This window comes from Lonchura striata, chromosome 6 (assembly GCF_046129695.1).
Source record: "Lonchura striata isolate bLonStr1 chromosome 6, bLonStr1.mat, whole genome shotgun sequence".
Lineage (NCBI taxonomy): Eukaryota > Metazoa > Chordata > Aves > Passeriformes > Estrildidae > Lonchura > Lonchura striata.
Genome location: NC_134608.1, coordinates 48,452,421 through 48,467,770, shown reverse-complemented (window position 1 = coordinate 48,467,770; position 15,350 = coordinate 48,452,421). Strand labels below are relative to the sequence as shown.

At 39.4% G+C, this 15,350-nt stretch overlaps 1 protein-coding gene across 1 annotated transcript in view; it reads right to left on the bottom strand.

Annotated features, from left to right (window-relative positions):
* Nucleotides 1-676: 676 nt before the first annotated feature.
* SERGEF (secretion regulating guanine nucleotide exchange factor) overlaps nt 677-15,350 on the bottom strand; it is a 139,030-nt gene continuing 124,356 nt past the window's right edge. Inside the window, exon 11 of the mRNA XM_021525636.3 lies at nt 677-843. Within this exon, the coding sequence (XP_021381311.2) occupies nt 677-843 (167 nt within the window). The remainder of the gene's footprint in view (nt 844-15,350) is intronic.

The following is a 15,350-nucleotide window of genomic DNA, read 5'->3' as shown; positions in this document are numbered from 1 at the left end:
ATGATAACTTATGCAGGTCTGCATCCCTGCAAATCTATAATGAACTGATGAACATAATAGATGAAAAACACTGCTCCTTTCACAGTTTAATCAAGACAAAGCTAGTTCAAAAGAGCCTCATTTTCCCCTTTTGCCAGCCTTCTAAATTATATTGCTTCTTTTCTTTTAATCCTAATCTTCTGCTTAAAAAGTGTGTATGCATCTAGTTATGTTCCCTGGCATGTCTTTGTGACACAATTTTCTGAGCTGCTGGGAGCTCACAACCGCAGTAGAAGTTGGCAGGTGCAACATTTCATGATGTTAACAAAAACCACCAATCTCAGACCATTTCTTCAGACTGAATTTATACACCAGGAAGCCATTAAGCAGTCAGTTTCTTCCTCAAAGACTTCTCAGAAGAACAAGAAAATGTAAATCTGTCTTCAGTTGCATTGCATCAAGGTAGAATGTCTGTAATTCCATCCGTGGCTAAGAAAGTCAATTCCTGTGGCAAGAACCCAGGAAACAATTTTTAAAATATTACAGCTTTTTATGCATAGTGGTCCTTTGGGATTTAGGAAAAATACCTGCAGTTTCCAACTATTGTGTTAATTATGGGCAGTTTCCCCTCTAGTGCCTTTGAGCTACACAATCCAAAGGTGTCCATCCACATCCATGATGTCATGATTCCAGGGGTCTAGTGAGGAGTTTGACAGAGGGCCATGGAGTGTCCTGCCCCACATCCAATTAAGATCTGTTTTGCACAGCCAAGAGCTTTGACTGCTTTTGGTACACAAATGTTTGCTTCTGTGCCATCACCACACATCCCGTGTTCATTCCATCCCCAAGAGAAGCACTGGCCACCTGAAAGAGAGGACAGAAAATACAGAATAAACACCACAGAAATGCAACAGCTTTGGTTAGTTTTGAGGACTTTTCAAGTAATTTTCTGCTTAGGTTCTAAGAAATTCTGCTAAGGTGGGAAAAATATTCTGGTTTTCTTGAAAATGTAAATAAACCCAAATGACTGATTCTCCATCCTGTTCCATATTGTTAGCAACAGAAGAGAGATCAAAATAACAAAGACACTTGAAAATCACTTAGTGAATGTTCAGTATTTATGCAGAGCCCACAGAAATCTCTCTGCATCTTAAGAGCCCTCCCTGAAATTATATAGAACCCCCATCTTTCAAGTTTCCCCTACTAAGCAGAAGTATGATAAATCAAGAGCAGTGACTTTATTCATTCACAGCACGATCTGCAGGATTGGGAAACACAGAGCCACAGTTTAGCCACATGCATTTCATTCCTAGCTTCAAATTCACATCACCCTTTTATTTTAAATACAAGTCTTCAACAGCCTTCCCTACTCTTAATCATCCTACCTCTTCTGCTTGCTTTGACATCCTTTCACTGCTTTTAGTTTTCTTATTTCCCCTCATTATTATTTATTTTTGTAGTATCTACTCTTTCATATCCCAAATAATAATTCATGTATTATTATTACCCCATAGTACACTTTATTGAAGCACATGCAGATTTTGTTCTATAAATGGCTGACATAATAAAAAATCCACCAAAACCTCCTTATTCTGAACTACAAGTGCTATTTCTTCCCTATTTTCTATTCTTTATTTGGCTGCCAGAGACTGTGTCTATGACTTTCTGTACTAAAAAAGAAAGCCATCCTGCCATATAATCATGTTTGTGATGCCATTGTTATTTTTGAGAAGCAGCAGGTAATAACAGCAGGAAGTAGCATTCTGGATTCCAAATAATGAGAAGAAAAGTGCCAAAATTCACAGACTCTAATCCCAGTCACAATTTTACTTTTCAAAATTCAGAAACAAATTATTGCAAAGCTAGCAAGACCATCTTCCCTGCAAATCCTGTAACATTTCACTGTTATCTGCTCTCTTTATATCATTAGTATATTGATGTTCTCCTCTTGTGCAATGAAGTGTAAACATTACTGAGGCCAGATGTAACTAAGCAATGACATTTCATTTCCCTGACAATCTTTAAGGCAATGGAACACAACAAAGCACCACCAGAACATCCCAGTAGCCAAGGCACATCTCAGGTGACATACAAGTTCTGTCCCTCTTATCTCAGGAGGCACCACATGTTCTCATGTTTGTGTATGTGCAATATTGACAGCCCAACCTACATCCCAAATGCACTCACATGTGCTGCCAAAAAGTGCCAAAATCTGAGTGGGCAACATATTCCATTTACACATCAACAAAGTGTCCTACAGGTTAATGGGATTTTGCTTTTTGGTAAGGTTCCAGGAAAAAATGTTTCTGTAAATAGTAAAAAGCAGAAAAAAAGACACCTCAAGCCCATACTAGAGACATATCTCAGACTAATCATTCAAGGAAGCTGCACCTAAGAAAATACTTTTTTTGGCACAGTTAATATGTGAACCCTGCAGAATGAGCCAAGCTTGCAAATGTAATTGAAAGAGAATGCAACATGTCCTAACTTTAATAAGATCACTGTGGTAACTTTTTGTGACTAGACACCAGCAATTACTACAACAATTGACATGCTTCTTTGAAGACTCAATACATGTGTTTAAAGGGTTTCTTGTTTTTTTCATCCTGTCCCATCAGGACAAGAGAGAGGAAACCAGGTCACTTTGTATTACAAACTGCTCAGTGGAATATTATTGGTATAATAAATAGTCAAAGAAACAGTGCATTAGGACATTAACTTTTCAAACTGATAAATATATCCAGTGAAACACCTTTTGAAAAAACATAATAAAAAAATTTACAAGCTAGGAACCCCCCAGACAAGAACATCTTCTCTAAAATAATGATCTTTTCCAGCCTTTACTGCTCCAAGCATGTTGAAAGGCCACCAAAATAGATTTTTCTACATGATTCCAGGGATCTCTAAGTTTACCAAATGGGACAAGAGTGAAAATTGACCAAAAAAAAAAAAAAAAAAAAAAAAAAACAACACCAAAAAATAAAAAATTAAGTAGGATTTATGAATGGTCTTACACAAAAATGTCTTGTACATCCATGGAGAGCTGGCAGAAATCTGAAGAGATGAACAGGCAGCTGACAGAAATGGAATGACAGGCCACAAAAATGTTTCTCATCACCACGAAAGCCAAAAGGCAGAGAATTTTTGCTGTGCAAATGGAAGGTGTAACTGTACCACATCTGCCTGTAGAAGATTCAGTGAAAGGTTTATATATAGAAATAGCCAAATGCTTGACTCTTATGTCAGAGAAAGCAGAATTTTCAGAAAACACACCAAGTCTATATTTTGGACTTGGAGGAGGGCTGGGCAAAAGGAGCCTGGTGAAAGTGGCCAGGAAGGAACAAGCAGCTATGTGAATCACTGGCACAAATGCCAAAGCCAGTGAAGATCGAAGGTAATGAAGCATCTGTTTCACAAATGACATGAAAGGAATATCTGCAGAGTTAAAGGCAAACCCTAAGAAGAACTAATGGCTAGCCCCTAGACAAAGGACATAATTTAATGATTTCTTCCCCTTCCCACATCCCCTTCCTTTTTCTTTTTTTCTTTTTTTTTTTTTTTTGCTTCTTTTCTTTCTGATTGCTTCTATTCCCAGTTTATTGCTAATAAAATCACAGAACCAGCAGCCCTAGTTGCCTTCACAAGAAAATTCAGTTTCTACGTCTGTGCCAGACCTTCCCAGCTTGGAAGAGCATTAAAATGATGTGTACTAGCACAGCTACAAATTGCTTCTAACAAAATTTAGACCAAGCACTGTAGCATGTTCTCCAACCAAAGGATGTGTGTTTGGTGAAGTGAGGGAAGGTTACTCTATGTTACTGGTTAAGTGAAACCACATATAATGTTGCATTTACTTCTCTCTTTTAAAACATACGTACTCAAAGTACAAATCAAACCCACAGAATATGGCAGCACAGCAGAATCCCAAGGGAATTTCAGTTGCATTCACAGTCACACTAATCAATGTTTAGAGTAATCCTGCAGGATTTTTCCCAAAACATTAAATATACAAGACAGAGGGACAACAAAAGTCTTAACAAATCTGTTTTGGTCAAACAACACAAGAAGGGGCTACTGCTCCCCTTCAGTCTGCAATAATCATCCAGGCTTTTCTCAAGGTAACTGAAGTGACAACAGCAATCTAGAGGTTCATTAAACTGGAGAAAAGTATTCCTAGGTAAAATAAAGCTGCATCAGATTGGAGAGAATTCTGGAGAAAGAAGAGAATTTAGAGTTGTGCCTTATTACTGAGTGGAATCCTCAGATGGAAGAATCAAAGCTAGCAAATAAGGTGCTCTGGGTGAGATTCACTGTGTTTAACTTTAGCCACCTAAAAAACCAAACAACTTAGCTACAGATCATTATCCTCTGTGTTTCTCAAAAGCCAATGGAGATATCTGCATCTCTCCAGCAGAGTGAGAGTTTCATCTCATCCAAACACTGATGTGAAAATCAAGTCAGTCTCACTTCAGTGATGGTAAAAGGAGACCAGGATCCCCTGTTCTAGCCTTGGCATATCAGTTTTATGCAGCTGAAGACACATCATATTAAATCACATCTTCACAACTGGTCTGAAGGCAAAGCAAAGCAAACTGGAAACAAGGAAGCTGCAAATTATCACTGCAGCCTAGCTTCAGGGTACAGTCTGCTCCTACAGCAGCCTGTGCCCTGGAGGCTTATCACTGAAATCTTTAGAAGTCCCTCTTTTCTGTTTCTCCTCTCCCATCCTTTACACCAGCAAACAAGCAGACGTTGGCTGTAAATACAAGCCAAGTATAATGAAGGCAAGTTATTCAAGAGAGAGTTTTACATTTTAGGGAAATGTTAAAATGTTTTAGTACATCTCTATTATATTAGTTCTGCGCTCTTAGCAATACTCCCCTGTATTTCAAACGATTACATCTTTTTTACCTTAAATTAGTGCTACTCTACCCTTTTGTTACAAAGTTACAGTAGGCAAGAGATCAACTCAGAACAAGTCACAACTCTTTAAACAGCATCAAGGCTGGACCACAAACAAAATTCAGGTGTCTCAGCCACTTTCCCTTGATTATTTGAAAGCCTTCAAAACCTCACAAGGAGCAATAGAACACTACACAGAAGGAGATTTAGACTAAACTTCTCCCAGGGAGTTGCAAAGCACAAATTACTGTTTTCCTGTTTTTTTCAGGCCATTTGGTGGTTCAGGGTGTCACATAAAATAAAAGGCAATAAGCACCCCTTTAAGCTTTTGTATTTTTAATAGCCACAATTCTGCCATTAGTGAAAAAGATCTGCAATTTTTAATTGTAAGAAACAGGACTGATATAAATTGCTTTCTGCAGAAAAACATGGAACTGTATTGGTACTTAAAAGGGAAGTCTAAACATTGTGAAAACTCTCATTAAAGGCAAAGCTTGGTAAATGGAAAGTATGATGGCATCATCTCAATACACAGCTGTACCTCCAAAACTAGGAAAGAACCATGAGAATCACATTCAGTTTTTATTATGGAGCCACATTTTCAAGGCACAAGCTGTCATGTGCTCCAGGCAGCCCATCCAATTGCTGTTGAACCCTCAGAAATGAGTGTCTGGCTTTCAAGAGAGTAAGCTGGATAAAAATCAGACACAGTGCAGTGCTAACACAATATACAGGTAAGAAACACCATACATTTTTGATATTAAGTACAAAGCCATGGTGCTAAAGGCATGCCGATTTCAAAGTTAGCCTCCAGTCCTGCCCTCACTCCACCTTTACCTCATTAGTAGCTCTCCTCAGGCAGTGAACCTAAACCACTCAGTCCCCTCAGCAGTGGTTTTACACAAGCAAAAAGTGAGCTGACTTCAGGTCATGTGTCTGTGGTTCATCCTGGCACCTGCAAAGAACAACTTTCAATGTCCTCAAACAATTCATCACAGCAAATGCACAAAGCCTGCACTATGTGGACATCTCTAAACTAATATATTATGTGAACTATTATTTTTTCCCAGCAGAAGCTCTGTTTTGTTATAAGACCTTCTCTCTGGCTAGGTTTGTATCTTGTGTAATACAGCAGGGACCTCAAACTGGGTCATGGCCTCAAGGCCAATTGTCAGAATATCCAATTACAATCCATAACCACCTACTGAAGAAAGTCAGAAAATCAAACTAGTAGGAGCTTAGGCACGTGCAGTATTGAAAAATGCAGCAATAAGGCTGCACACATCTTTGCATATAATTTCACTTGGGAAAGTCTAATTTGTAGTTTGTACTTTGATATCAGTGTCTATCCCACAAACAGAAAACAGAAGAGCAGTACAGAGCACATCTAATCTTTTCTGTTTCATTTCCACAGCATATAAGTAGCCAAGAATTACAAAATGGGAAGGGGAAGGAATCATGTTTATGATCATTTCCAAGGGCAATGTAGCACATCTGCCACAGCCTGAAAACAGTCTGTGGAGAAGGAGCCCCACATCCAGCAATGCTGAGAAGTGGGGAAAAACACAGTAAGATGCCACTTAGCAAAAAAAGCCGTAGCAGATCCATGCAAGCATGTTGTGCATTTTCCCGTGCACTGTTTTTAGCATCATGCAAATAACTGAGCCCACCCCTAGAGGAAGTACTATCTTGCCAAATTACAATGACAATAGAAATTTCATTCTGTTCTCACAGGGCACTTCAAAGCAGGAGCTGAATGGCTCACTGCACAAATTATTATGTATCTATTTGAAAGAATCACTCCACATTACATCAAATAAACAGTTTAGGTTACCACTCAGTCTAGTTTATGATAGAATTTATTTTTTCCTTCTTAGTTATGCATACTCATTTTGAACCAAAAGGAGGAAGAAATTCACAAAACTATATCCTAGGATTTAAAAACAACAGACTTGCAACTACAGATTTCTTGGGCTGCTGCACCCATGTATTTTTTGTGGTGGAACTGAAGCCCTGTAGGATGGAGATGGCTGCATTGCTCTGTGTAGGTAGCAAGGACAGAAGTCTACTGCAAGAATTATCTGTTCACATTTCTGTTTCCATGGGGAAACATGAATGGTATTAAAAACATGAATGGTATTAACTATATCTAAAGCTCACAGGTGCTGCACGAAGTTTTTGTTTTGGTTTTACTCAAACTTGTCAATTCCTTCCCAACAGGAAAGCATCTCCAGCTCAACACAGAACAAAACCTGGGCTCACGACTTTGTGCAAGACTGAACGTAACTGGTCCACTGACAATACATGAGGATTATATCATACACGAAGCAGCTGCAGTGCAGAGAGGATTAAGCATTAAAGATGCTTTTTTCTACACCTGTAGAAGACAAGAAAATCTTTGAATTTTGGTCACTTAAGTACAGGACAGAAACACCTGACAGAAATTAATTAATGGAGATATTTGTCCTGAAGCTCTGACCGTGGCATTAATGTCTGTCCCGTCAGGATATCAGACATGGCGGAAAGTGACATTCATTCAGAACTTACATCCCTGCCTCTCACAGTGACAGGCATTCAATGTGTCACAGTGCTTAAACTTTGTATGACCAGAACTAGACAATCACAGTCTCACCACAGAGCCAGAGACTGAAGTCTCATGACCCTCTGTACTATGTGAGACAGAACATGCAGAAAATACCTTTTACCTAGGGCTTAGTAAGAGGTCATCCACGCAAGGCAGGATGTCAGAGCTCATCTAGAAGAGCGCGAGTCATCCAAGTGTCCCACGGGACCACATGGTGCCATGGCCATTTGTGCCTGTGAATTCTGGGTAGTAAAGCATTACCACTTCAAATTTGCACACACTTCAAACTGACATAAGTGATGACACAAAGAAAAGGAGGGGACAGTTGTGACTCATCTGACCTACATTACCTCCAAGACCTAAAACTGAAGGGCATCTTCAGCACAGGCCTAGGAAAAGTCACAGATGAACACAGAAGAATCTGAGAACCCCCTCAAACTGCATTCCAGTCCTACATGTAGCTTTCACAGCACTAAGCAAATCAAAGAGCAGGAGAAATGACAGCCAGCAGGATGAGCAGGTGTATGCAGGTGAAATGGTGCTTCTTCCTACTTTGCTGGCTGATGTCAAAAACCAGAGACCCCACTGGGCTCTCAGGAATTCTCTCATCAAGGAAGAACAGCTAGGTTGGAAAAGGATATTTTGGAAGTGCTTTGGTGCTTAATATACGTCATACAGCAACCCTTTGTAGAACACTGGTCTATTTACAAGCATGAGCTTTAAGGCAATCCCACAGACCAGGCTACAGATGACTGTCAGTCCCTGGCATCTTATAAAAAATACTTAAGATATAACAAAAGCTGAAGAGATAGTCCATAAGGTTACATTTACCTACAATTTCTTCTCTTCTGACAGCAATTCTCTTCCTCTGAAGGGCTGTTTGCACTGAACAAAAGCAAGTGTTCTGGGATTTATCTCTGAAGGTGTCCTTTTCTACAGAACACAATTCTCCAACTCAGAACCAAGAATTGAAATGTGTAAACCGTCCACATGGACATCTTATGTAAAATAGCTTTGTGTTTAAATGGGCTTTAGTTTGAACTTCTCCCCTTTCATTTTCCCTTAGCAATTTGCAAGGCTGCATTTTGGTCAATTTTCAAGACACACGATATGAATGTGCATTACTGTTGAGTGAAGTCTAAAAAAGCTGCTTGTTGATATTAAACAAGTGAGGGCTTTTTTTTGCCCCCCCATGCTTAACAAGCGATCTGAGATCAATTCCAGCAGTCATAAGCTAAAGAGTTAGAAGTGCAAAGAGAAAAATCAAGGAAACAAGTGGTGACTGAGTTGCTAAGTTTCCATCTTACTGATTGAATGGTAGACTTTCTCACTGCTACGCAAACATCGCCACAGAACAAAAGTAGCTGCAGTTCAGCAGTGATGATAGTAGGATGCCTTATTTTGCAAAGTTTCAAGTTGTGATCTTGGTGTATCACAATGGCTCAGATGGTGGCACCCCTACAAGTGTCACGGTGCAGTTGCAACAGCGAAAGTCTGTAGTACTGTGTACTGTGAGAGCTTTAAAATATGTAGCTCAATAAAAGCTATAGCATAGCTGTAGTCAGAGAGAGTTCAGGATGAACTAACCCTCCTTTCTGGGCAGAATTTGTGGATTACAAGTTTCCTCTGTGCTGCAACTGTTGTACTTGAGTTAACCCACTTGTATCTGGTTCAACTGTGCCTACTCGCACTGTACTGCAGTGCAAGTGCACATCTAATAAAACTCCTGTGGGTCACGTGCCTTGTCTTGTCTGTCTGCCTCAGTCTGTGCCTGTGGTACAGGGACTCATACTCATCACTGTGTGGGGGTCTGAATGGGGTAACTCTAGACCTACTCAGATACAACAAAGGTTGGGTCATTTGAGCATCTAGAAGAAGATTAAAAAGTGGTAACGGCCTCACATTCACATTGATGCCATTTGCAGCCACCACTGCCCTCTGTCTCATAGAACATGGTTCTGCGAAATAACAGGCCTCCTTTCAAAGAAAAAAACAGAGCTATGACAGAAGATGAAGCCAAACAATAAAAAAGCAACAGAAAAAAGAATTCCCACAACTCAGACTTCAAACACAAACCATAGAGAGGTTTACAGCAAGCGTGCACACCAAAGGCAAGTCAGGTTTTCTCAGAAGGGCTGATGAAACACAATGCTCTTACCCAAGGTTGGCTGTGTATTGCTGAGCTGGTGTTAACTTCCAGTGGCAAGTGAAACTGTTGAATACTGAAGAAAAACACCACAACAAAACCCCAAACAAACTGAAAAGTATTAACACCACAAACTGAAAAGTATTAACACCACAAACTGAAAAGTATTAACACCACAAACTGAAAAGTATTATCACCACAAACTGCACCTCAGTCCCATCCACACAGCTAAGCCATTAGTCTGATATCTGCCAAGCAGGACCAAGTGGTCCAGCTCTTCCTATTTCTTAAGGGCTAGGAATAGATCAGGAATTTCAGTCATCTCACCCTGTCAAGAAACTTACGCAAAGTAATGAGCCAAATAATGTGTACCAGACGGAATACACAAATTTTCTCCACAGGTAAGCAATAGCTAGGGAGACCAGGATTATAGGAGTAACAACTCTATCCTTTTAACTGTACTTTTAAAAAGCAGGAGTTCACTAAGAGCTCTGGAAAAAGTAAGCAAATGGTCAATACTAGCTATGAAAGAAAGAAGGGGAGAAAAGGCTTTGCCAGCTATAATTAAAAACAAGTATTACCATTAAGAATTTAAAATGGTCAGGAAAATAGTCAAGGCAGACAGGCTCAAAAGGAAAGTGCCTGTTAGGCAGGATTGGATCTGCTTCTCCAATCATCATTTCAAAATCATACATGACTGTTGAGTCAGGTCTGGGAGAATTGTTTGCTGATATTAAGCAAAGGAAGAGTTCTATCATCAATATGTGTTAAAACCAAAGGCGAGTTTGCTTAGATAGAAACAGGTTTTGACATTACTTCTGGTGCAGAACAGAGGTTCTGGGCAAGTTTAGCTTGCAAACTTTTACCTTTTATTATCTGTATGGACAAATTTTACTCTATTCTCCATTACTTTTATTCACTGAACTATTCAATTACAAACCCATTATTCTTGTTGGAAAAAACAATGCTGTTAAATTTCAATACCAAGCTGGCAAAATACAAGCACTTCAAGTAACACATGGCTAAACAGACCCCAGCCATGAGTGGCACAGAGCAGATTACGGGTATGCAAACACACCTTTTACACATTCAGGCCAGGTAGCCAGAAAATAACCTTGCTGTAGCCCAGCTTCTTCACATTTCTACCTTCACCCTCCTCTGTGGGTCAGATACCCAAACATTCACCCTTCACATCCTTCTTACCTAATCTTCCCTAGAAGTGCACGAGGCAAGGAGACAAACACTGGCAGAATGTGGGATGCCACTGGGTGCCAAGTGACACCACTGTAGTTGCTCTGATTAGGAAAGGCAAACAACATTCCTTACACATAACGTTCAAGGTACATTTTGGGGACACCTCACCACTGTGCCTCCATCAGTAGAAAATGCACCTAAATTCTGAATTGGAGGTAGCTCCTTAAGTAGAGGGAATATATCAAGTCAGTCCTTGGAAGAAAGGCAAGCACAAAACAGTGTCCTGAGATGAAAAATTTCTGCCATCAATGCTGTAAGATTGTAACTTCTGAAAGTTTCTGCTCTGCTGCATTTTTTGGTTGCTGGCAAATTAGCTATACTGAAAACAGCATTCACACATCAGGTGCAGGGATCCAAGGCTGGAAAGTAAAATCTGTCTTTGGCACAACAACAAGGAGAACAGCTGATGGGCAGAGGGATTCAGAGGCGCCATGCCAGCTCCAGAAGGTTGGAGACCAGAATGGACAATGCAAGCTGTGTCCCTGAGATGCTGTTCAGCACTTTCCCATCTGATCCTCTGCATAACCTCAGGGAGAAGAAGAAACTAGCTGGACTGAAGACAGGAATATCTGACACTATTTTGGAAGGACTGTATCTGCCAGAGATCTGGAAAAACAAAGTATTCTTCAGAATACAAAAAGATAAACAAAACAGATACTTCTATCTCTGAAATAATATTTGACCAAATTAAGAATTCAGGAGGTTCTCCTGACTTTGGAGGAAACAAACACTGGAAATGTGAGGTCTCCATACATTGTGGCCTAACTGCTCTTTCCTGTGTCCATGCAGAAAGCCAGTTTATTCCATTTTATATTTGGCACTAGACTAATTACACAGCAGAAGCAGATATAGAAGGCAGCCTAGAAAGAAAGTGAGACAGAAAAGGATTAGGTAGATTTTAAAGCCACATTTGGCTCTATAACAAATATTTATCATTACTCACAAAGAAAAAGCAGTACTGTGAAAACCTTTAAAGTGATAGATAATAATACTGAAAAAATAGTGTAAAGGACCAAAATCCAATCAAGCCCGAATTTCTGGTAAAACAGAAAGCTTCAGTATGCAGCAAGAAAAGCAACTGATGACAGGCTTGTGTGTCCACAGAACTGTGTATATAGCATCCAAACAAATGAACACTTTACAAAGTAGTTCTCACTAACTTGCAGCAGGAATGTGAGAGAAGCTAAATTTATTCTTTACACTGCTGGAAAACAGAACAACTAAATATGAAGATGACAAGACCAGACAATATTGAGATGTTTTCTTAAATCACTTTGAAATGTTTTTTTCTCTGGTTTTGTAATAACTTAAGGCCTGCTGAACACCAATCATGAAAAGAATCCTCGTGCAGTACAGCTAAGAGATCCTTACTTTTCAGGCTCACTTACTGAAAGAACTGTAGTTCTTTTCATGGGTGAACCAAAATGCAATTCTCATGATTCTGGAAAATGAACTCCATCTCAGTGAGACCCAATATATGAAGGTTTCTTAAATCTATTCAGGAATAGATGAAGCAAGAATAAGAATTTTAAGCATCCAATCAGCCTAGTAGAAGTGATTCATGTTCCAAATTAATCTAAAGATTTTTAAATGCTTGGATTCCCTAAATCAGAGCCTTTTCATTTCTTTCAATATTTTTTTTTCTTGCGGGGAGAGGGAGGAGGCACCATCAGCATTTTAAAGTTCTCTGTAATAACTACTGACACAGGAAGATTAAAAATAAAGAACACAATCTTCACTTTAAAATACTACAAAGTATACAAGAACCATCCAGGTCAAAGTATTTCAAGATGACCACAGCTATCCATGTGTCTTTTCTTTTTTGCCCAAAAGACCAGATATTAAAAAGGTTTACAACATGAGTGGCAATATTGCACTTAATATTTGTGTTTGCAAAATATTTCTATGTATACATATGGACATGTATTCCACATAGAACTAGGGATGTTTGCTTAACAGATTTCATGCTTTCAGAGCTTGCATTGATAGTGACAACATGATTTGTAGCACAACATGATTTCTGTCTCAGCACATTTCCCTCTGCAGAAGTTCACTGGTGTTTTGGAGTACTTGAGTTTCTGTAAGTGGGATCCAACTTGCCTAAGCCCAAAACATCCATGGTTTATTGTACCTGTGCATGCACACAGCTATCCTTCACAGAGGAATCTAAATCATCACATAGTCCAGTGACAAACAGGCTGTTTTAGAGTTTCAGGGTTCATCTCACCCAAAGCAAATATCTGAAGCCAAAAGAATCCTTCTACCACCACTCTTTTACCTATCTCTCCCTCTCCACTGCCTACAGATCTCTGACTAGCTCAGGCAGAGTTTAAAGTTAAAGCAGACAGACCTTACCCAGATGCCCAGCCCAACCTGCTTTACAAACCTGCTCTCAGCAGACATCAAGCTTTCTGAAAAACAAGATGCTTCCCAGGCAAAATCAGAAACCCACTGAGATTTCAACTGTCCCCCAAATCCTTAAACAATTTTGAACATACTTATGTAACCTGATCGTCCAAAATGCCATCTATGCACAAAAAACTGAATGCTGTGCACCTAACAAAACCTTCTATAGCAAGATGGTGAGCTCTGCATTAGGAGCCCCTTCAGCAAGCACTGAGCTGTGTCTTCTTAGTTTTACTGCATCTTTGATAACTACTTCATTCAAATATACACCAAAAGGACTTCCCATGCTTTTTCAGCTACCTGATGGATTGTTACCAATTTCTGCATGAGAATGCCTATTATTATGGAGGAAACACATTACAATGGAGTAACTTCTTAAGAAATAGGAATTATTCTCATGTTTAAGCAGTAGCTGTTGCTTTGAACAGTTTAAATCACTGAGTTGAAATATGGTTTGAATACTCTCGGTTGCTCTGATTTTCAACACCTTCTCTCCTAGCCAGCGTGTCTTGCTGAAAGGTTGCTCATAGAACTGTTTACTTTCCAGCATGAAAGGTCATCTTTTTCAGAAATTGCTTAGGAAATCTTTCTAATTAATTAGTCTTCAGTTCCCAAAGCACTTTATTGAATTTTTTTTTTTTTAATTAGTTGTTGTGGGTTTTTTGGCTTAGTTTGGGTTTTATTTGTTTTAAAAAGCTCCCAAAGCTCTCTCACGCAGAAATATTTCTTGCTCTCTCTGCAAGAGATGCTTTTTGGATGTTTTTGCTACTGAGAAATTTTTTTGGCTCTCCAGGGGACAATTAAACAATGACAACATTGTATTCAGCCCAAAGCATAATTCTATTTTTGAAGGTTTCATTTGTCTAACATGATACTGACCACAACTTTCCTTCTGCAAGGCAATGTAATTCAAGTTCAGCCACATGTCAGTGTGCACTGGCTCGACCCAAGTCCCAGGAGGTGCAAAAACTACTTAGCTGGCAATGTGATTAGGTAACCAGTTCTCCTTCAGGCTGACTACATGGATGGATTCAAAGCTGCTTCTCCAACTGGCAATCAGCAAAGGTCTTAACAGGATTTAAGAAGCAAAGGCAACCCTTGATGGGAAAGGCAAAGTGGACCAATTGCTTATCCTTGAAATGGAAAAAGAAACCATGAGGAAAAAAGTTTGAGCGCAACTGAAAGCAAAACCCTGAGTCATGACTAATTCCTTCATTTCCAGCTATCTGTTTCTGACACTCTGTTGCTTTTAGCCATGTGACTCCAAACTTTCTCATTATAGAGGGAGAATTACCCTGCACAAAGCAGAACTATAATCCTTCTTCCTGAGCTCTGAAGGGCTCTGGCCAGTCCTTCCCTCTGACAAATGGCAGAAACCATCACAAAAAGCAGCAGACAGCAGGGGACTAAACCTCTGAGTGCAGTATTACTGGCTAAGGGTTACTCACTGACTGTGCTCTTTTCCCACCTCATTTTAACTACTTTAGGTTGTTATCTCTTTAGGCCAAGGGTCTACTGCATGGTGTCACCTCACCTTGAGGCCATGGATGCTGTGTAATGAAAATAAATAATGAAAAAGCTCTAAAAATCTCTACTGTATTTAATCATCCACAGGTTTAGGTTCACGGTGCTCTGTAAATCTGGAACTTGAGAAAAGAAACAAATAAAAACTCTGAAGTGAAGGTCTTATTTGGTTCACCTGTGTATTTAGAATACACTTGAATAAATGAACAGTTAAATTTAACATGAGACATCATGTACTTAATTATCCCTTCTCACATGGCAACTGATATGAAATAAACCCATATTACTTTATTCAGTTATGAAAAGAACTTAAGGAAAGCATCATTAAGGCAAAGGTGACTTATATAGGCCTGCTTTTAGAGTGATTTCCTGGGAAGATGCTCCTCAGTGGTTTTTTGTTGTTTTTTTTTTTTTTCCCCATCTGTAGTTGAGGGACATTTGACTATCCCAGGGAACATTTTAAAAGTTCACAATTTACAGGAGTCATGCATACAACATCCTTCAATTAATGGCCATTCAGGACAGAGGAAAGAAAATAATACAGAGTGAAAGCAG